At 41.7% G+C, this 21291-nt stretch overlaps 6 protein-coding genes across 6 annotated transcripts; 3 read left to right on the top strand and 3 right to left on the bottom strand.

Moving 5' to 3' along the window:
- Positions 1-676: 676 nt before the first annotated feature.
- On the bottom strand, positions 677-1636 carry EAE98_010349 (uncharacterized protein; the record flags this gene model as incomplete). Its single annotated transcript, XM_038957970.1, has 2 exons — positions 677-1493; positions 1581-1636. 2 exons carry the CDS (start codon positions 1634-1636, stop codon positions 677-679), a joined length of 873 nt encoding a protein of 290 aa, XP_038805762.1.
- Positions 1637-2699: 1063 nt separating this feature from the next.
- Positions 2700-3500, top strand: EAE98_010348 (uncharacterized protein; the record flags this gene model as incomplete). Its single annotated transcript, XM_038957969.1, has 1 exon — positions 2700-3500. One exon carries the CDS (start codon positions 2700-2702, stop codon positions 3498-3500), a length of 801 nt encoding a protein of 266 aa, XP_038805761.1.
- Positions 3501-5591: 2091 nt separating this feature from the next.
- EAE98_010347 (uncharacterized protein) lies at positions 5592-6920 on the top strand (the record flags this gene model as incomplete). The annotated part of the gene is made up of 1 exon (XM_038957968.1): positions 5592-6920. One exon carries the CDS (start codon positions 5592-5594, stop codon positions 6918-6920), a length of 1329 nt encoding a protein of 442 aa, XP_038805760.1.
- A 4221-nt stretch (positions 6921-11141) lies between these two features.
- Positions 11142-16368, bottom strand: EAE98_010346 (uncharacterized protein; the record flags this gene model as incomplete). Its single annotated transcript, XM_038957967.1, has 5 exons — positions 11142-11190; positions 11420-11490; positions 11691-11858; positions 11942-15542; positions 15605-16368. 5 exons carry the CDS (start codon positions 16366-16368, stop codon positions 11142-11144), a joined length of 4653 nt encoding a protein of 1550 aa, XP_038805759.1.
- Positions 16369-17903: 1535 nt separating this feature from the next.
- On the bottom strand, positions 17904-19692 carry EAE98_010345 (uncharacterized protein; the record flags this gene model as incomplete). The annotated part of the gene is made up of 6 exons (XM_038957966.1): positions 17904-18103; positions 18153-18426; positions 18475-18531; positions 18577-18798; positions 18853-19058; positions 19104-19692. The coding sequence occupies 6 exons, from the start codon at positions 19690-19692 to the stop codon at positions 17904-17906; spliced, it is 1548 nt and encodes a 515-aa protein (XP_038805758.1).
- Positions 19693-20457: 765 nt separating this feature from the next.
- On the top strand, positions 20458-21275 carry EAE98_010344 (uncharacterized protein; the record flags this gene model as incomplete). Its single annotated transcript, XM_038957965.1, has 2 exons — positions 20458-20830; positions 20896-21275. The coding sequence occupies 2 exons, from the start codon at positions 20458-20460 to the stop codon at positions 21273-21275; spliced, it is 753 nt and encodes a 250-aa protein (XP_038805757.1).
- Positions 21276-21291: the final 16 nt, after the last annotated feature.

The following is a 21291-nucleotide window of genomic DNA, read 5'->3' as shown; positions in this document are numbered from 1 at the left end:
GACGCTGACGATAATAATGATGGCGATGATCAGAGTTCTAGGGTATCCAATAGTCCAGATTGTAGTTGAGTAATACAATGTTTTGAAGATTGGAAAGCAATTAGAAATTTGAAGATAGTTCGATGTTTTAATCAAATTCAATATCTCGAACGATTTGAATGTTCTAATTGGTTTGGGGATTGGATTGTATTTATTGCTGGATTGTAATCCGGATTATGAGACACCCTGCTTGTATATAAAAGAGCTTGTTGATCTATAGAATGCAGCTATGTTTAGAGTCTGTTATTATGAGTATTGGTTGGTTGGATTTGACTATGAGTTATGAAAGAGGGTAATACTTACTTCATTTTTAATTTAATTACATTATAATCAAGTTGTATTTGGACGGTGGTTTGTGTCCTATTAGATATGTACCTGGCAGGTCTTTGTATGTATTTGAACACTCCACGAAAGATTTATTCCCCTATGGTAGACGATCTGCAAAAGCACTAATCACAAAGTATTATCATTGAAAAGATCGAAAGCTACAAGTACCCTCTCCATTATCAAGCCATGTTAATAAGCAATTGCGCGCCGTCTTCAGTATGCAATCGCCAATGATTCTGCTTCGATTTCCACCACCGTTCCATCTAGCTCCCGGAGTAGGCACGATATCCGTACTCCCATCGAACCCAACTCACGCATCCGATTTCTCAACCTCCTCAAAGTAATTACTCATCTCATTCAACGGATTACTCTTCTCCAACGCCGTCGTCCCATGCCTCGCTACCTGAATCACATATCCCATGTTAACCAGCAGCTCCAATCTCAACTCTTCCGGAAAATCCTTCGCATTCGTTTCGAACAATAAAGGCGGCATTTCCCACGTCAGTAAATCAAGAAGGAATTTGCGTATCAGCATACCCTTGGTTGTATATTTCCACATGTAGGAAAGCCATGGTGTCATAATGTACCCCGTGGCTTTGGTAAATCTGTAGTACTTTGCAATGCACTGGTTCTTGAGTAGTGGTAACTTGGCCATGTCGGCAAATAGATACAAATCGAGAAGATTGGCCATGTGTGGATAACAGAAGTTTGTCAGCGCGACATTGCTGGTGGCATTGAGATCTCCGCCTATCATCTCCAGAATCTCGTTCTTCTGCGAATCGCGAATTTTCTTGGTGTTTCCCTTTCCCTTCGAAGTGTCCAAATCGATGAGCGGTCCTTCATCAACCTTTTGCGCCTCCTCCCCAGTTTTCACCTTCCTAGCTTTCCATTGCGCAATTTCTTCATCAGCATCACCTAAATCCAGCTTGTAAAGCCAGGTCTTAAACAACTTGAACACCACATCGTTTGTTTGTGGAAAGTTGATAGCGCTGTGATCAAGTCCTCGAGAATAGTGTTCGCAAGCCCCTTTGAGAAATGGGGCATGTCGGTATAAAATATCTTTTTCGAGTGTGTATAAGTTTTTATGCTTGCCTACTCTGACTTGAATTGTATTGCGTTCTTTCTCTCTGGGGTGGGTTAGATAGTGTTTCCATACTTCCGCTCTCTTGTGCAGTGTATGAAAGCTCTACAAGATGAAGGACGATCGGACTTACTTTTGCTTTTCGATTAGAGCTTTGATGGTTGGGGAATTGCGACTTGGAAGTGACATCTTAATTTTTCTCTATTATCAGTCTTTGGAATTTGTGAATGTCTAGCTGAATCTTGTATATTGAGTTGTGAAGAAAGATTAATCTCAAGTTGATTTTAAAACACTTAGTACTGCTGTGTTTTTCAACTTTCTGTAGATAGAGTATTTGTATGCAAAACTATCTTATAGAAAAGTTGTATATACAAGTATATGAATCTCTCAGTCCATTTACGAGATACTTTATAAACATATGAACTTCGTTATAGCCGTACAGAAGCGAGGAGTAAATACGGTTCATATCAGATTTGAGTTCTCGGGAATCCAGGATCCTGATTGTATAATATACGCTGAGAGATCAGTTTATTGGATTAAAGAGTGTTTGCATATAATACATTCATACGATGAAATGGAGAAGTTAGTTCATATGACTTGTTGACGTAGAAAATTAAAAAAGTGTTGGTTCGCTTGTAAATGTTTGATTTTTTGTATGTAGAACACAGACGTTTAGTTTTGTATTGTGTCTAATCATTTGGAGTGTAATTAAATATGGAGTTTTCAAGATAGAAAGTCCTGAGGGTACTGTGACTCTTCTCTTTGATTAGTTTATTAGCAGGTGAAATACTACAAATTACATACAGTGTTCGACTTGTGTAATTATCATACTGTTACCTAGACCTCCTTTTGTTCTGGATAAAAGTGAATTCACATTCATTTCAACATTTATGAATTTATACTGGTTTGTTTGTCTGAAATCTAGATGTGAATCAATCGTATTTACGACTTCTGATACCTAGGTAGTTGTTAGCCTTTCGGTTACATGACTTACAAAATTACTCTCAATTCCTCAACTTTAAATCTTGATATGGAATTAACAAGATGATGTTGAAAATAGATTTTTGACACAAAATATTTGTCAAACTTGGTTCTAGGCAGGAGGCTTAGACAAAAGTCTGGCTTTTCGACCAGCTCTTCGACCCTAGCGACCACTCATATTGAAAGACCCCCAACCCAAACCTCACCTACTCCTAGCACACACAACCCTATAAATGCGCACTCCGCCCCAAGCTAACCCACCATTCACAACATGTCTCACCATGAAAAGTTCTGGCGCGGCGACGACGACGACGGCAAAAAAGGCAAAAAGCAGGCTCGTCCTCCCGCCAGACAATACAATGAGCGAGGACCCTGGAATACCGTGAGCCACGCTCTCGGCGTCTATGTTTCTCCATGGCATAAATATTCCATACATGTATATCTTATTTTCCATCGATTCGATAACATGCCGTCTGGAAAGTTCGTCGCGACGATGTCGTTTCGCACGATGTATAATGATTTTAGGGGTATGAAGACAATGGATCTTTCGCCCGCTTCCGAGGATGCGGATCCGCTATTTGATGAGAATGGAGGGGATTTGAGCGGGGTGATGGTAGCGAGGAGGACGTTTGCTTGTAAAATTGGGTGGACGAAGAGATTTGAGGAGAAAGATAGTTTGTATTTGCGGGTTGCAAAATGTTTGCCATTGCCAATAAGGCCGGAGGGGCCGGAGGGGATGAATGATGAAGAGTGGGAGGAGGTGAGACCCAAGGGGCCAAGACCTAGGACGGAATGGGTTTTAGAAGCTATTAGGGCGTTGAGGGAAGATAGACATTGGGAGAGTTTGCCGATGAAACAGTTCCAGGCGAGGCATGATGAAGTGAAAGAGGTAGCGGGGAGAAAGAGGCGGGCCTTTGGTTTAAGATCAAGGTCCTCGTTCGACATGGAACAGGCGAGGTGCTTGGATAAGATTATGAATGATGTCGGGACGGTTTTGTATTCTAAACGTGAGGAAGAGTTGGAGAAGAACCCGAGAAGACATAGAAAAAGGGGGATTGACGCAGGGTTTTAATGTTGATCTTATAGGAGATGATGTTTCGTAAGCAAGCCATGAAGAGGCAAAGTTTCGGTTTTGGAGAAACGAATATGTTTTTGAGGAGAGCAGTGGGGAAATAAAAATTAAGTAGACAGGATGGCAAGTGAATGGTGGAATGAGTAGAGGGGAACAGAAGGAAGTGGGAAGTATGTGTTTCGAAAGAGTAGCATTGTATCAGTTGCCTCAACAATACTTGGTATTTTAAATGCTCATATGAATCATTTGCAAACATTTAAGTAATCCAAAGATCTTGGACATCAAGCTTAGCGATTACACTTTTAGCGACATAGGAATGCTATTATATACCTAGGTCTTCACAAAAACATCTTCAAACTGCCAACAGATCTTTGCGACCATCCGATGCAAATTTAGAAAGAACAGCTTTGTTTTAACGGAATACAATCATTGAATCCATCGGTTGTAAGAGTGTAGGTATCCGTCTCGTCAAAACGATTCAGATGGATAAAACTCGGACAGTTTCCTGATAGAGACGCACCTTGCACGTGAAATGTGAGTTTCCTTTCGATTCTCCAAAGTATACTCGTATATGTACGAAATGTTCTCACAATCATTCGTTCTGCTCCTAACTTTTGTTATCTATATCTGTTCTTTATCAGAGTTTCCCCTCCTGCCCCTCCTAGGGTTAACGGTAATCAAAGTTTCCCTTTTTTGTAGATTTTGAACGTTTCTTCAACAATACTGCCTTGGTGTCTAGACGGGTCTAGATTCAGCATCTACCCCATACATAGACGTCGAGAGACTGCCGAGGAGTTAATGCATAGTACACATTCTCGATGCTCATATCGTACAAGTTTATTGAATATCAGGAACACTGATTCGTTTTTCCACGCTTTGTACCTAGGATGATGAACAGAGCAATGTCGTGTCGCCCTCGATCATACCGCCCTTTCAAAGTAAAGTATATATGGTTGTACTACGTAGATGATTTGTTTCCGAGTAAGTGCCGGTAGATATGCATGCAGTATATCTGTCTCACCACGAGACTTTGAGGCTCAGAGTCTGCTAAAGTACTGAAGTCTGATAGCCATTGGGTTGGTCGATCGTTTATGCCTTGTGTGATTGAATTGTGGTCATTGGGCCATTGGGCCATTGCCCTGGCCATTGGATCTGGTGATCTGGGAATTGTTGGTTGGTATCGTACAGACTAGTTGGTCTTCCGACTTTTCGGGTGGAGACGTCGAATGGTAACGCTGCGTTGGTTGTGTAGGATGTGTACATGTATGTACATCACCACATGTATGTATCGTGATGTATGTACATGTATGTCCTCGTACATATACCCAGGTCGTTCTGGTCGCCGGCCTCCAGCATTTGAGTCACGTGTCGTATCAATGACGTAGTTGAGGCGGAATTCCCCTTATCTTCCCCCTTGATTTTTGCTTGTTTGCTTGTTGGTTCTCTTATAATAAATCTCACTTCATGCAGTCGATATGCACGATGATACAATGCATCGCTGCAATCTTCACTCCGGCCTCACTCCCCCCACGCAAACATCGGGATTCCGTTAATTGAGTGCCACGCATCCAAAAATTGCAAAGGGAAGGGAAAAAAGGGCAAAAAAGGAAAATAACCTCATGACCCTCAATTGGTAAGACGATAAAGCTAAGAAGAATTTCCAATATATTGGAGACGGTTTATCCCTTTACTCTTGTTACTTTTCTTTCGACGTTTGACGTTTGACGTTACTTGGTATACTAGGTATTCATACATTTTATAGGAAATCCAAAGTTTCTGGATTTTACTATCGAATCATTTCTTACTATCATATCACATCAAACATCCATTCAATACAACGGTACAAGGTATACATTACTACCAAGTAATCAAGAAACCAATTACGAATCGTCCCGTCTTAAGGGTCACCCCTCTAAACTCAATTCAACCCCTCCAAGCTCTTCATTTACTTTATTCCGTCCAATACGAATCATCAATCCAACCTTGCATCATATCATAGTTCAATCAAGGAACGAACCTTAACTTTCATCATTACACTACGCACCATACTATAGACCACGCTATACTACGGGCCAACCCGAATCTATCAAGATGGATTACCTTCCCATAGGTCTCCAAGCTACTGATGTTCTCGTCGACAAACACTTCCATAAAATTCCCGACAAAGCTTTTAGGAAAGAAACCTACAAACCGCGTATTCCTTCTACATTGAGTAGGAGAAAACGTAGGGAAAAAGAGGAACGAAGAAATTCTCGAGACCAAGGAGAAAATCCAGAGCGACGAAGAGATTCAAGAGATGAGCGAGAGCGAGACGATTGGGAAAGGGGAACACGAAAGAGACAAGAAGAACCATATCGTAATCCAGAAATCGAAGAAGCAGGTTACGATTCCGAACCCGATTACACATCTAGACAACGCGAAAAAAATATGAGGGATAGGAATTGGGAATCGAAAGGGGAGAGAGATAGAGATTTGAGAGATATTCCAAGACATAGCGGCGCGGGTACAGGTACAGGTTATGGATATGGATATCCTTATGAAGAATCAAATCGATCCAATTCTCCACCATCGCAGATATACAGTCAAGAACCACCACGTCTTCGTCCTGAGTATCTTCCAAAGTACAGTGCTCCTCGACCATTAGATCCTGCTAGTCCAAATCCTTACTATTTTCCTCCTCCGCCTATAGCACCATTCCCAGACGCATTCGAGAGAGATGAAAAGAGAGGAAACTATGATTCAGATGAACGATACGAAAGAGAAAGAACACGCAGACCAAAACCCATTCAAAGAAGTAGTTCCTACGATGATATCCACAGTCAACGCAAATCTTATCCCTCAAATACAGACCAAAGACTTTCCACTCATAGCACCAGTCGCAGACCTCGATCTGATCATAGTGAATCTAAAGATACACATACGGGCAGTATGAAGGATCGTGCCGAACGCTATGGACTTAAAGATGAAGTCAAAGGATTATTCACAGATTCACCAAAAGGATTGGTAGGAGGAGCGTTCGGAGCACTTGCAGGAGGATGGGCGGCGGAAAAGCTGCAAGAATCAAAGACGGGGAAGGATAGAAAGGATATGGGAGATCGGGCAAAGATCTATACGTTGATTGGAGCGGCGGCGGGAGGATTGTTGGCTAATGCTGTGGTTGATAAGTGGCAGGATGGAAAGGAGGAGACGAAGGAGAAACAGAAGAAATGGGATAAAAAATACCCGGATGGGAAGATTGATGGGAATGAAGAGAGGGGGGATAGAGATGGAGGAAGAAGTGGAAGGGAAAGGAGAGATTCGGTTAGGAGTCGAAGAGATAGGGATAGAGATGATAGTCGGGAAAGATATATGGCTTATGAGGAGAAGACTAGGAGAAGTGATGGAAGAGGTTATGAGGGGGTGAATGATGAATATTACTGAACCGGGGTTTGACGATGCTCACGATATGAACGAAGGATACGACTCATCAGCGATTTTAGAGATGTGATTGGAAGGTTACCAGCGAGCGTGGATTTGTTGCTCGAACTTGAATGGACGAAACAGCACTGTATTTTATTACGAACTTACGAAATGATGAACTTGGGATTTAGAGAAAAGAAAGAGAGATGGAAATGGAAATGGAAATGGAAAGAAGATATAGGATGGGATGGAAGCGATGATTATGTAATTATATTTGATTTCCTTGCTTTACTTTACTATTCGCTTGTTCATCTTCGCGCAGGAATTACTATAATTGTTTATACTTCAATCATCTCATTTCATTTCATTAATCGATAGAAATACTTGAAATACTTGAATAGGAATTCTACATACCTAGTATAGTAAAGTACCTACTCGTTCCTAGAGATTTGTTTCGCTCATTTATTATTATTACCATCTAGGTACTTGGTATATGCGAGCAAAGTAAAGCCAGCTACCTTATAGTCTAGCTTAGCTTTCTTTCTTTCTAATTAATCTCAAGATAAATGTAATTGAAATTTTTGAAAAAAGGAAATTAATATATAAAGATTTCGTTTATTTATTGATATAGAATGGATAGAAGTTATATTTAATAGATAGTAAGTAAAGAGTTATATTAAGAATTATTAATATATAGATACTAAGGTAGATAACCAACTATCTCATTTTTTTATTACTTTTCGCATATACTCACCCTTTATATAGGAGAAAAAACAGACCGATTTTGATTATATAAAATCATTAATAAAATCTCTGAATTAATTGAATTATAAATCAATTACAAATAAAACAAACAAATCTGAAAATATCAAATTACTTATTATCTTTTATTTATATTGATTCTTATCAAAGATTTTATTTTATTTTAGAAAAGGAGAAGAATTTGGTTTATTGAAAGTGTTAAAAAGTAATCAATCCCGGCCTCTTTTTTCTTCTACGTAGAGCCACCCCACCCCACCCCAAGAATCCCTTCCATCTACTCCATTAAAATCTATGTTCATATATCCAAACAGCAGCGCTCCACTATAACAACATCAAAAACCAGCGTTTGTGGTTTAGTGGTAAAATCCATCGTTGCCATCAATTTCTCCATCTATTCGGAGAGTGCGATACAACTTCGATGGGCCCCGGGTTCGATTCCCGGCGAACGCAGACTTTTTGTTTTGGGGAGTGGTGGGTGATAGGTGCTTAAGGGGGAGGGGTTGTGTGTTTTGTTGTGGGTTTGGAAGGTTGGGTTTTGGTTTCTGTTTCGGTGGATAAGTAGGTGAATTGGGATGGGAGTTGCTTTTTGGAGTTGAGAGTGAGTGGTTTGGGACAGATGGATTTTTTATCTATTTCGATGGAGAAGGGGAACGTGAATGTGGGTTGAGATTGAGATGATAGAGGATAGTGAGGAATGGACGATGTACCGAAAATTAAAATGATGATGATGATGATGATGATGATGATGATGATAATAACATATTGAAGTAAAAGACATTTTTTTCCTAAACAAAGTGATTCTTGTGGGCATTTTTTAATGAGATGATTATTGGTATGGTTATTGGTATGGGTTGTGCTTAGAGATAGGTGGTGATGGGAAGAGAAGTTGCTTTGAATTGGAGTTTGATTAAAGTTTGATTGATAGAGTTCGTAAATAAATCACTTATTATCTATCAATCATATATACAAAACACTTTAACAAAACGTAAGATATAAAGAAGCGATTTTATTAACTCATTAGATATACTGAAATATTGAGGTTCCAGTCCAATAATATCACCGATTCAATGCAAAGACAGAAGTAGCGGGAGTCTATTAGTAGATATCGACATATTTATTCCCTTGTCATTTTCGAACTTTTCTTGTCAATTGATTACTTTAGCATTCACCACTTTGATGTGTTTCCATCGCTCGCTTTCCCTGTTAATATAGGTACCTACATCAACAATCAATCTATAACCTATCATTTCCCAATCCCAATACAATTCTTTCTCTATCAAACTTGACCATCCTCCTCTATTAAATCACCAGATTCTTCTCGAGGATACAAACCTCCATCATCACTCTTCTCATCGCGAAGATTATCCCCTTGCCCAACTCACAACCACCATGTTCTAGTAGCTGTACTTACTAAAACTCACTACCCGCTTCGTAATATCTCTCACATACGATGGCTGAATAATATCTGTCGTTTAGTTATACAATATAGTTTTCTCCGACGTTTGTATCTAGTACAGTAGATTCGATCATGTCAAATGAGACGCCATGATTTCCTCCTAGGATCTTATATGCTATATACTTTACTCTGCTGATGATAGCTCATTACATGTACTGATTCAGGATTTGGACCATCGTTGATCTGGGTTTCGGTGTGATGTATCTCGCCTGGTACTTGGTCCGTAAGCGAAGGTATGTTATCGCTACAGTATGAAGTATTGAATGAAGAGAGTAACTCGTATGATAGTAATTGCAATTGAAGAGACCATCTCTGGAATTCTATGCTCAGGATAATGATTTCCGAGCCGTATTGTAAATATGTTATTCAAGTATAGAATCAAACCCCTTTGAAGTAATTATTTATAATAACAAGCGAAATGAACATTTTTTCCTTTATTAATCAATCCACTTCAAATTTTATTCTCAGTCGTATAATTAAAACTAAAACTTCCTATTATAATTATACAAATAGATAGATTTCGATATAAAACTATCACTATCGCAGCTCCCGAGAAGAATACAAAACCTCCAAAGAAACGGAAACTCATTCTTCGCTCACAACCAATCATAAATCCCTAGATATCTCAACTCCTTCATCAAAATACTAGGTAGTCCTCCTACAAATCCCAGATCCAGCACAAAAAGAAACCACCAACATATCCACTACCCATCACTCCAGACTCTCAAACACGACACCAAACCGTCCCTTTACAGCCAAAGATCGGGTTCACCAACCGCTTGATATACGGAAACTCAGTATTGCTATAGATGTACAAGTGCGACTTCAAGGCTCGACAGCCAAGCTTCAGTAGGCACCCGCACAACATGGTTTCGTTTCGTAAGCTCTGAAAAACTTACCATGAGATTCTATCCTATCCTACAAATTCGATTACACGTGATCTTTCTCGAAGAGCATTAGCTACGAGTGAGTCGTATGAAGCTGTAATGGCATCGTCGGGAGATAGAGTTCGAAATCAATGCAACGAGGATGTCAGCGAGCCCTTTTAAGCGTATGCACCATTTGTAGCAATTGCTCAAGTATAGACCTCATATGACCATCTCACTCGAGAGCCAGAGGACGAATGATCAGGGTACTCAGCATTTCGGACTCCAAACCCATTCTAATGAGCTCTCAATATTCAAAGCAGTACAAAATCAATAGTGCGCTCAGTATTTCAAGTCATTCAAACCATTGAAACCATTCGATTAGATTTATGAAACTTCCAATTTTCACACTACGATCTGAAACATTGAGAACCCAGACATGCACTTCACATCATTACCACCTCACTCACCACTTAAGAATCAAATACCAAACAGCAAACAACTCATAAAACCACGAATGTTCATTCTCATTACTCAAAAGTCCATGCATACATTCTTAACAAGCATGTACTCTTCACCATCCGTGTTCACTTTACGTCACCTCACATACAAATTCCCATCTAATCCATCTCTCCTTCCAACCCACCATTCCATACCATACCACATACATCCATTCGTCCATCCCTATTAAAAAGCGCACCCAAGAAGAAGAAAGATGATACCAGATCCATCCATCCAGCCTTCAGTTTCTGCTTAAATCTTTGCGAACAATGACAAGATGCAAGAATCGAAGCTAGCAAATAAACGCAAAAAAGCAAAAAGTAAAGTTGGGTATAGAAAGGTTTTATATTTCGGGTATCGGGCAAAGTATGTCGATTTATTAGACTTTAAAATAAAGTCAAGTCAAGACAAGAAACCACCATGAACTAAGAACGTTCGTAGGTGACGCATTAAAAAAGTCGAATTAAACAGTCGAAACATGATTGAAAAATATCGGCGACATAGAATGAATAGAAGGCACCGAAGAAACAGTTTGCTGATAAAGAAGTTGACATAAGTTGAGCTGAGACATGATGCGCAAGAATTGCGGAAAAGGTTGAAATTCTGAAATACGTTGAAAGATTCTGGAATGAAAGGAGGATAATATTATGTCAAGAGCTATTCATTACGAGCTGGCCCAGAGACGTCTGAAATTGATTCTAGTGACCTAGCGTGAGCAAAACAATCTATAATCAGCCGAGATTTCACACTTCGCAAATTTCAACACCAATGTAATAGCAATTAAAACGCAAGCAGCAAATCCCGTGGAAAAGCGGAAGGAATAAAGGGGATGATGTGATTTGAATGGCAGGAAAATGAGGTCCAATTCGATTGGTTGCAGAAAAAAGGGTTTGTGTGAAATGGGAGGATTGGAAAAGAAACAAGAAAATAACTACCTCATATTATCCTTTTTCAAATCATCATTCATCTTTTCCAATTGTTCAACAGTAACTCTAGCTTTTGCTAACTATTGATTTGAGTAATACGTTAGTAAATGTTTCCTTTCTTGTGTGTATGAGTATTTGAATCAGGCTGGTATGAGAAGGGAAAGACTAAGTATCTGTGTACGAGGAAGAAAGGAATTAGGGGTGAGGTATGTGCAAATAGAACCAAGGAAAAGGAGAATAGAACTGGGCAACAGAAGCACTAGAAAAAAGGTTCGCCAACCGAAGCTAACGCGGCCGATGAATTATCATGCTCACTTTCAGGTGTAACCACTGCATCTGTGCTTTCACCCGTTCCCTCGGAATCCTTACCATCGGTATCGGCGAATCCCCTAGAAAAAAGTCCTCCGAATGTTGGTGTTTTTGGTGGGGATGTAGTTGAGAGCTTGGTCTTTATTGTTTCACCATATTGAATTAGCTCAAGTACCTAGTACTATTATAACTACATAATCAGAAGGAAAATTGAATTCATACCTTTGCCTCTGCAAGTTCAGCATCTTTGACTTTGAGTTGAGCTTCTGCTTCTTTCAACCGAGCATCAAGAGTTTCACAATCTTTGCTAGTCTCTTCAAGGAGCTCCGTCATAGACTCATGCATTGTCTTGTAGTCATCCTTGCTAGTCTTAACTTTTTGTTCAAGAACAGCTTTCTCTTTCTCGAGTTCTGCCTTTGCTGTCTCCAACTGTGATTTGCTAGCTGTAAGCTCTTGAGTGGCCATTGCTGCTTCTTGTTGGGCTGATGCAAGAGCAGCCTCATGTTGGTTCTTGAGAGCTTGTAATTCTTGACGTAAGGCATCAAGTTCGGAAGTATCCAATTTCACATTTCTTGCAGCCTCCAAATCAGCCTCAGCATTGGCCTTAGCAATCTTTTCGGCAGCCAAAGCTTGCTTGAGGGCTTCCAACTCATCTTGTGCTGTATACAAAGACTGTTTAGACTTGGCGATCTCATCTTGCAATTCGGCCTCAATAGCCTTTTGTTTCTCAAGATCCGAAGAGGCAGTAGCGTGACTAGTTTCATGCTGTTCTCTCAAAGCGGCAATCACTTCATCGTGAGTTGATTGAGCATTAGCGTACTGGGCTTTCAGAGCGGCAATATCCTCCACATAACTTTGAAGCAATCTCTCCAACTCCTGTTCGTAAGCTTGTTGAGCACCCTTTTGGGTTTCAAGATCTGAAGAAGCATTAACCAAATTGGTTTCATGCTCAGCTTTCAAGGCAGCGATTTGCTCATCATGCGTCGATTGGGCATTAGCATGTTGGGCTTTTAAAGCAGCAATGTCCTCCGCATGACTTTGAAGCAATCTCTCCAACTCCTGTTCGTGAGCTTGTTGAACACCCTTTTGGGTTTCAAGATCTGAGGAAGCATTAGCCAAATTGGTTTCATGCTCAGCTTTCAAGACAGCGATTTGCTCATCATGCGTCGATTGGGCATTAGCATGTTGAGCTTTTAAAGCAACAATGTCCTCCACATGACTTTGAAGCAATCTCTCCAACTCCTGTTCATGAGCTTGTTGAACACCCTTTTGACTTTCGATATTTAACAAAGCAACAACCAATTTGGCTTCATGCTCGGCTCTCAAAACAGCGACTTCTTCATCATGAGTTGACTGAGCATTTGCATACTGAGCTTTCAATGCAGCGATATCTGCAGCATGGTTCTCAATCAACTTTTCCAGCTCTTCATCGTAGGCCTTTTGTGCGATCTTTTGACTCTCCACGTCTGACGAGGCGGTGGCGATATTGGCTTCGTGTTCTGCCTTCAAGGCTGCAATAGCTTCTTCATGAGTTGATTGAACTGAAGCATGTTGAGCCTTCAAGGCAGCGATATCTTCAGCGTGGTTAGAAGTCAATTTCTCCAATTCCTGCTGGTGTGCGGCTTGAGCAGCAGAAGTTGCTTGGCTGTGTGCGTCGTCCAATGCCTTTGCATGAGTCTTCTCAAAGTCGGATTTTAAATCGGCAATGGCAACGGCATGACTATGCTCGAGCTGTTGCAATTCTGAGGAGTGAGAAGAATGACTAGCAGATATAGCTCTGTCATGTGCCTCATCCAATGCCTTGGCATGGTTTGTCTTCAACTCGTCCAATGCACGTTGATGGGCCTTTTCATTAATATCGAGCTCAACAATGGCTGCAGCGTGGTTTTGCTTTGCCTTCTCGAGTTCTTCTTGATGAGCCTTCAAAACCTCCGCATGGGCCTTGGTGAGTTCCTCATGCTTCGTCTTCAACGCATTGAATTCGTCTCTGATGCCAGAGTCTCCTGATAATGCATCAATCTCCTTTTGATAATCATTCGAAATGGTTTCCAGTTCTTTCAAGTGCTTCTCATTGAGCGTTGAAGTTTCCAATGCATGCTTGTCCAAAAGTTCGGAAATTTCCTTGGTTTTCTCATCTAATGACTGGACTGTTGTTGCAAGCTCCTCCTTAATCTTCATGTGTAATTCATCCTTGCTCTTTTTATCAGAACCAAATTGTTCCAAGGTGTTTTGAAGTGCAATGACTTCCTGCTTGGACTTTTCTAATTCCTCTTTAGCTGCGGCGAGTGCGGATTCGGATTCGGTTCCAGTAGATTGCAAGCCATTGAGTTTTTCAGTCAATTCGACAACTTGCTCTTGTGCAGAGGCAAGGTCCTTTCTGGCAGCCTCAGCCTCAGCCTTAGCTTCAGAAATTTCCTTTTCTGATAATGCCAATGCTACGGAGCTCTTTTCGAGACTTTCTTTGAGACTGGTGACCTCACTTTCCAGACTTAGAACCTTCTCGGCATGAGCAGATTCCAAAGATCTTTGAGCCTCGAGAACTTCATCAAGTTGTTTTTGAACAGCAGCCAAGCTCTCTTCGTGTTTCGTGGTCAATTCAGCGATCTGAGATTCGTAAGTGGAGGAAGCATCAGTATTGCCCTTCGCAAGCTCCTCCGAATGAGCGGACTTCAATGCATCAAGAGCAATGATGTGCTCTTCGGTCAAAGTCTTCTTCAATTGTTCCAAGGCGCTTGCATGTTCGCCAGCTTGGGTTTCAAGCTGCTTTTGGATTGCGGATAGATTCTCTTCATGTTTGTTGGTCAACTCAGAAATTTGTGTTTCATAAGTTGAGGAAGCATCGGTGTTTCCTCTTGAAAGTTCCTCCGAATGGGCAGACTTCAATGCCTCCATGGCAGCATTGTGCTCCTCCGCCAAGGTTTTCTTCAACTCTTCCAGAGAGTCTGCATGCATACTGGCCTTGGACTCAAAGTCTAATTCTAAGACTTTGACTTTCTCATCATGCTCGGCCTGTAGAGCTTTCAATGATTCGGTTGCAGCTGCACATTCTGCAATAGCCTGCTCGAGCTGAACTTTCAAATCTGTGATTTCAGCCTCTTTCTCAGCGGCTGCAGCGATAGCACCGGCATTTGCTTCTCTAGCGGCAGCCAATTCGGCATTGACTGCATCTAAAGCATTTGCGTGCTCGCTAACATGTGTATCTTTGGCAGCCGCTAACTCAGCGTTCAATGCCTCCAAGGCGGCACTATGTTCAGTCTTTAACTTTTCTAAAGCTTCCACATGCTCAGTGGCACCTCTAGAAGACGCAGCTTCTTTTGCCTCCTCAATAGCCGCCAAAGAAGCTTCTTGAGCTGCTGCCTTGGCATTCTCGGCTTCCACCAATTGGGCTTGCAAATTCTCTAGAATGGCTTTGTGATCGGCATTGAGCTTCTCGACAAGTTCGTTGTGTGTTGCGCGAATAGTTTCCTCGGCATCCGAAATACGTTTCGACTCTTCTTCAGCAGCTTTGCCAAGATCAAGAAGTCTTTCTTGTGATGTGGTAATTTCCTTCTTCAATTCTTCGACCTTGGTCTCACTCTCCGCCAATTTCGTCTTCAACTCATCGACTTCTTTTGTGGATGCGGCCGCAGTTGCTGTCGCTGTCGCAGATGGTGTTCCACTGACGGAGCGAGAGGATGACAATACTGATGGCTTTGGTGCTGGGTGGGTCGATATACCACTTTGAAGAGCGTTGAGACGCTTTCTAGCTTCCGAAACTGCACCGCCGCTGCTAAGGGCGCTAATCGAAGGCTTAGAAGAGTGTGCTGGGCGAGTGGTAGTTGTGCTATTTACTTATCAGTACTGAACACACCCATATTCACAAGATAAAACTATAATGGGACTTACGCAGAAGCACTCGTTGGCTTTGGGGCAGTTGTACTAGGAGTCTTCACAGCCTTTGGACTGGTTTGACCAGCTGTTGTCGTGGATGCAACAGGTTTTCTTGCGGTTGTTGTTGCTGCTGTGGTTGTAGTAGTAGTAGCGTGCATAGAGGCAGGTCTGGCCCGGGCTTCAGCCGCTGTACCAGGCGTCTTTGAAGTATTGGTATGGCTTGGTGCAAGAGAAACTCGTCGTGCAGAGGTAGCGGCAGGTTTTTTATCGTCTGCATGAGTTCCAGCAGCAGATGGAGCTCTATGACTGGCACTGGAAGATGTAGCTCCTGTTGCACTGCTTGTAGGCTTTCGCACAATAGATCCAGTTGCTGGGCGCGTTGGCGGTTTGCTCAAACCTCCTGTAGTCTTTGTTGCGGATGAAGATGTGGGTTTGATCCCAGAAGAGGCCGTGGGTCTGGTTGCGCTTCCTGAAATTGGACGTCTTGGTGCCGCAGATGAGCCAGCTCTTTTGGGAAGTACATTTTCCTTCTTCACACCACTTATAGCTCCTGTTGCGGTCTTGCCTGCATCGTTGCTCTTGACAGATTCTTTCTCTGTCTCTGTATCTACTTCCGATCCTGCTCCGGTAGTTTCATCTGGCACAGCATCTGCGGTGCCCTCAATGGGAGCTTCAACAGGGGTGATAGGAGTGACAGGAGTATCATCTAATGTATCCAGAGATGATTCTTCTGGCTTGAAAGTCTCTTGGGGGATAACTGGGCTCTCAACGTCCGCCATATTGACAATGATCGAGGAAGAAGGAGATTGTATAACGAAGGACTAATATTTGCGACTATAGTTGTAAAAATCAAAATCAGTCAGCGATATTCATTTATGATTCATCAATGACCATTTCCCCAACCCAATTTTCCTAGCCTCACATGTGCATATGTACTCCACCAAACAGCGCGACATGTAACATATCATTGATCAATGGAAAGACCCAAATCTCACTTGGTAGCGCAAACGGTTGAATCTGCCAAACAAGATTGATACACCAAAACCCTCAATGTGACTCGAGACTTACGACGTGTTCAATCGCAGCGCAATACGAAGCACACCTATCTTGCAATGGTGCTCTCCAATTGCGCAAATTCCAATGCTCCAATGGATGAATGTGCGATTTGGGCTTCTATTCGGGATTGGATTGGCTATCAAAAATAACTGACCTGGATCTTTATCTTTCCCTATCTCTCTCTCTCTCTCTCCCAATTCCTCTTGGGTATCTCAAACACTTAACAGATTGATTTATGAAGTTTTGAGTAAAGGAAAGTAAGTATCAGAAAATGATGTGCAATGCTAAAATAAGAACTGATCAATGCAAGTTGGTGAGAATTCAGGGACCAGAGAGGGAAATTGAAGGCATTGAGCTTGTTGACTTCTAGAAGAGAGCAGTTAAATTTTAGAGGGGACTTGCCCCTGCGGCCGATTTACATGGACCCACCATATTTAATCACGTATCTAACGAAATTAACCCGTATTGGACAGACAAACGTTATGAAAAGAAAAGAAAAGATATATACTTATTAACTTATTGGAATTCACTGAGTAGATATGAGAATGGATTCATTTGATCGTCAATATAAGGGAAAAGAAAATCAAAGACATATAAGTACATTTTTGACATGTGTTAGGTTTGATAACCGTATCGCTTGTTGCTAAAGAACCAGATCAACGCCAACCGTTTGAGATCATGTCGTGAAACATTACTGCCATCGAGTCATCTGCATTATCTCTTTTATGTCACCGCAAAAGAAAACATTCAAATGAAATAAACACTCAGTAGATAGGGGGTGTCTTGGAAAGCCTCACATCAAAGCTTTTTTTATCTACACCGACATCAGTTCGGATATCATTGGTAGAGTGCTTGGAGCCCCTGAGAGATTGAGCAAAATAATAATTTGTATTTACAGATAAGTTCCCCTTTTCCCATATGTTGTTGCTCGGTACCAGAGAACTGCTTTGGACATCGAAGTCATACTAGCTTTTCGCACCTAAAAATATATATGCCAATATGTATCCCATCCATTGGTTCCATTGTAGCTCCACGTCTTGCAAGCTCCATCAAATGCAAAGCCCCTTCAAAAATAGTTACTGTTTGATAAATAGCGATATTTGTTACCCATTCCTTCCATATGCTAGCTGGCCACATAATAGTCGTAAAGTCGTAAATTGAAAAGTTATAATGACCCTCCGATGAGAATTAATAATTTTGTCGTTAGAGATTGAATTAGTCGGTGAAGATGTCGAAAAGTCACACAAACCTTCCGATTTTACTTCATCTCGCTCAAGTGGATTCCATTACTTGAATTGACATCATTGTGCAATGTAGTAGAAGCCTTGAGGGTAATTTGTGCTTCCTCTTGTAGTACTTTGTCTCGTGCCAGTTGTGTTAACGCTCTTGGTCTTTGAATTCGTGGAATCCAGTGTTCGATTTGGCGTAACTGTATCGTGGTTTCTGCTATTGCCCAACCTGTTCCTATCAGTATCGTTTTGTATAAAGTTGGAAGGTAAAAACAAACCTCCAACGAAGAGACCCAGGTTACGAATCAAAGATGGCGGAAGACCATGACTACCAAAGAATAGAGTAACCGGGGGCAAGAGTATTCGAAGAGCATTGTTAACAAATGGATCACCCATACTCATAATACCGTTCCATGAATTCGCGGCCTCAGCCGCTTTCCCAAGACTTTCTCGAATACCAGTTGCTGTAAAGCTGGCTTGTTCAAGGCTTTCCGAGTGATCCTGGATCAAGGTGGTCATATTCACGACGACATTACTCAGTGTATCGAACCTCTGTAAATGTCAGATTAATCTTGCGTATCATGAGCCAAAAAACCTTACCTGGTCCAAAGTGTCTTGTCTATCACTCATGGATGTGATCACAGGAATCAAGAGATCCTACATATAATCAGTCATGTCACCTGAATATTCCGTGTAACTTACAATTGCGTAAGTCAGTCTCTCGAATGATGATTCGGCGTTTTCTGCCAATGCGTTGATGTTTTCCAACTTTGATTTTGCAGTTCCAGATGTGGCCACAAGAGCCTGTTCTTGTGCAGCGGCCATCTCGGCATTGCTTTGAAGAACAGTATCGACGACATTCTTCATCACTCGTTGAATATCGCCAGTACTGCCAAGTATTGATCGAAGCGCACTTGCAACATCCTACATATATGAGTCAATTTTGTAGCATAAAATACAGACGAGTAGTGGACTTACCAATGCCTCTGATGAAATGACATCGAATGCTCCTTCGACCTTGGTCTTGAGTGCTTCAGCCTGCGTCATGACTCCTTCAAAGTAAGAATCTGCTGCTCTTGCATTATCTGCCATATTTTGCTTGAGATCATGAAGGTCGTTCTCGAGGTCTGCCGCAAATTGACTCATGATCTCCACAAGCTTTTTTTGTAGAATAATAGATTGATCTGGAGACAATTAGGCAGGCTCTCATAGACTGACTGGCGACATACCTTTGTCAATGTCAGATCGAGCAGCTTGACAAATCAAAAGACAATTGTCCCGATAACTAGTCCAACTCAACCAATGGGACGGATCTTTACCGAGTCCCTTTAAGCAGGCTCCAACCTCATTCTGTGATACTTGTAATTTCCCTTCTGCTTCTTGCGAAGCACGTAACAAAGATGGAAGCCGGAAAGGCTCGCAAGCATCAGGAACGACCATACTACTACGTTCCATATCACAAATGGCGAGGCTTGCAGCAAGGCTCTCCACATAGTGCCTCTGAACACGCCCACTATATAAGTCGTATTCTTTTTGATTAATGTCTTCCAAACCTTCACAATTGCTCATTAAAAGCTGTGCAGCTACTCGATGGCAAATCGGTTCTTCCTCTAGTCTCTTCAACTCAAGCATCGCACTGGAGTACAATTCATTGTTGCGAGATCGAGCATTTACCAGTTCCGACTTAGTATTCTGGTGTTGATTTCTTCCAATTTGTCGTTGGCCAGGAGTGGAATCGTCGACAACTTTGGACTTCCATCCGAAGGCAGATACTGATACTAACCATATTCCAAGGAGAAGGGGTCTGAGAAGTAGCATCTTGAAACTTTGATAGTGCTTTGGGGGTCTTCGAGTTCTCAAAGTTATAGACCAGCAGTAAATTTGAGTCGAGTCGCAGAAGCAAGGTGAAGATCAGAAAACGATAGATCGGAGAACTGTCTTAAGGTTTGCACGTCGTAAATTAAGGAAGCTGGAGATAATTCAATGAGAAATGGATAATGGAGATAGAATAGGTTGAAGTCTTCGAGGAAGAAGAAAGTCACTGGCGTTGAAAAGAGTTGTTATTGCTAAAGATTTGAAGATTGAAGAGTTGAAGAGAAAGGATAAGGACAGAAGAGATCGAGAAAACTGAATTAGAAGACGCTATCTTCTTCGTCGGGGCAGAAACAGGACATGAACAGATCTGAAGGAAGTGAATTATATGAGATTTCAAAGAGGGTGAATTGAGGAGGGGATCTCTCTTCCTTCCTAAAGTGACATGTAATTGTGATGCATTCGAGGACGTTTGACTACCTCGATACTTTTCACCTTTGGGTTTTAAAGAATTTTATATTGTACACGAACTAAGAGTCATAATTTTCAGAGAAAGCCCATCCATTCTAGGTATTCAATCGAATTTGGAAATTTGGACCATTTTCAATCACCTCAATATCTACGCGTTTTCATCTGGTGTTCGAGACTGGAGAACATCAGTCAAGTCCACGAGGTCACGTGTTATATTGACTATACGCTAACCACATTTAATCCGACCTCAAATTCTATCGACGGCGACCCTAGCAACAAAACAGCAGCAACCCGCCCACCATGTTGTCCACCGCTCGATCTAAAGGCATAAGCCAGGTCCTCACATCCATTCCCTCCGTATCAATCCCTTCATTTCTCCTCCCCGCATTCCCAATCGCCTCACGATCCTTTTCCGCATCAACATGTCGAAACTCTCACATCGGAAGCGCAGTATTATCTATTCCTCCAGAAGTAACCTTTAAAGTTATACCACCGCCTCCGCCGGCGAGAGGCTCTGCGGTCGCTGGAAGACCGGTCGTCAAAATTGAGGGGCCATTGGGGAAAATGTCCATGTCAATCGAGCCATTTATTAAAATCGAACACGATGAGAATACACGGAAAGCAACTGTCAGAGTGGAAGATAGAGAAGTAAAAACCCAAAGAGCGATGTGGGGTAAGCATTTCCCCTCTGTGTCCAGTTTATGTTCTGTCTCGCAGTTTGCTAACAAGTCCCTGTAGGAACCACCCGCGCCTACCTCCAAAATCATATACTCGGTGTCTCTGAAGGTCACAATGCTATTCTCCGCCTTGTCGGTGTTGGATACCGTGCTACAGTCGAACCCGCCTCCAATGTTACCACCAAAACTCCCGAATTCGAAGGCCAACAGTTCGTTGTCCTGAAAGTAGGATATTCTCATCCCATCGAATTACCCGTTCCAAGATTCGTGAAAGCGAGTACGCCACAACCTACACGTATATTGTTAGAAGGACCAGAGAAGGAAGTTGTGTTGCTCTTTGCGGCGCAAATTAGAAAGTGGAGAGTTCCAGAACCATATAAAGGAAAGGGAATCTTTGTTAATGGGGAAGAGATTAAGTTGAAGAATAAGAAGATCAAGTAGGGGTTGGATATCAAGA

Source organism: Botrytis deweyae, assembly GCF_014898535.1.
Source record: "Botrytis deweyae strain B1 chromosome Unknown BDEW_035, whole genome shotgun sequence".
NCBI lineage: Eukaryota > Fungi > Ascomycota > Leotiomycetes > Helotiales > Sclerotiniaceae > Botrytis > Botrytis deweyae.
This window is presented reverse-complemented; position numbering and strand designations above follow the sequence as displayed.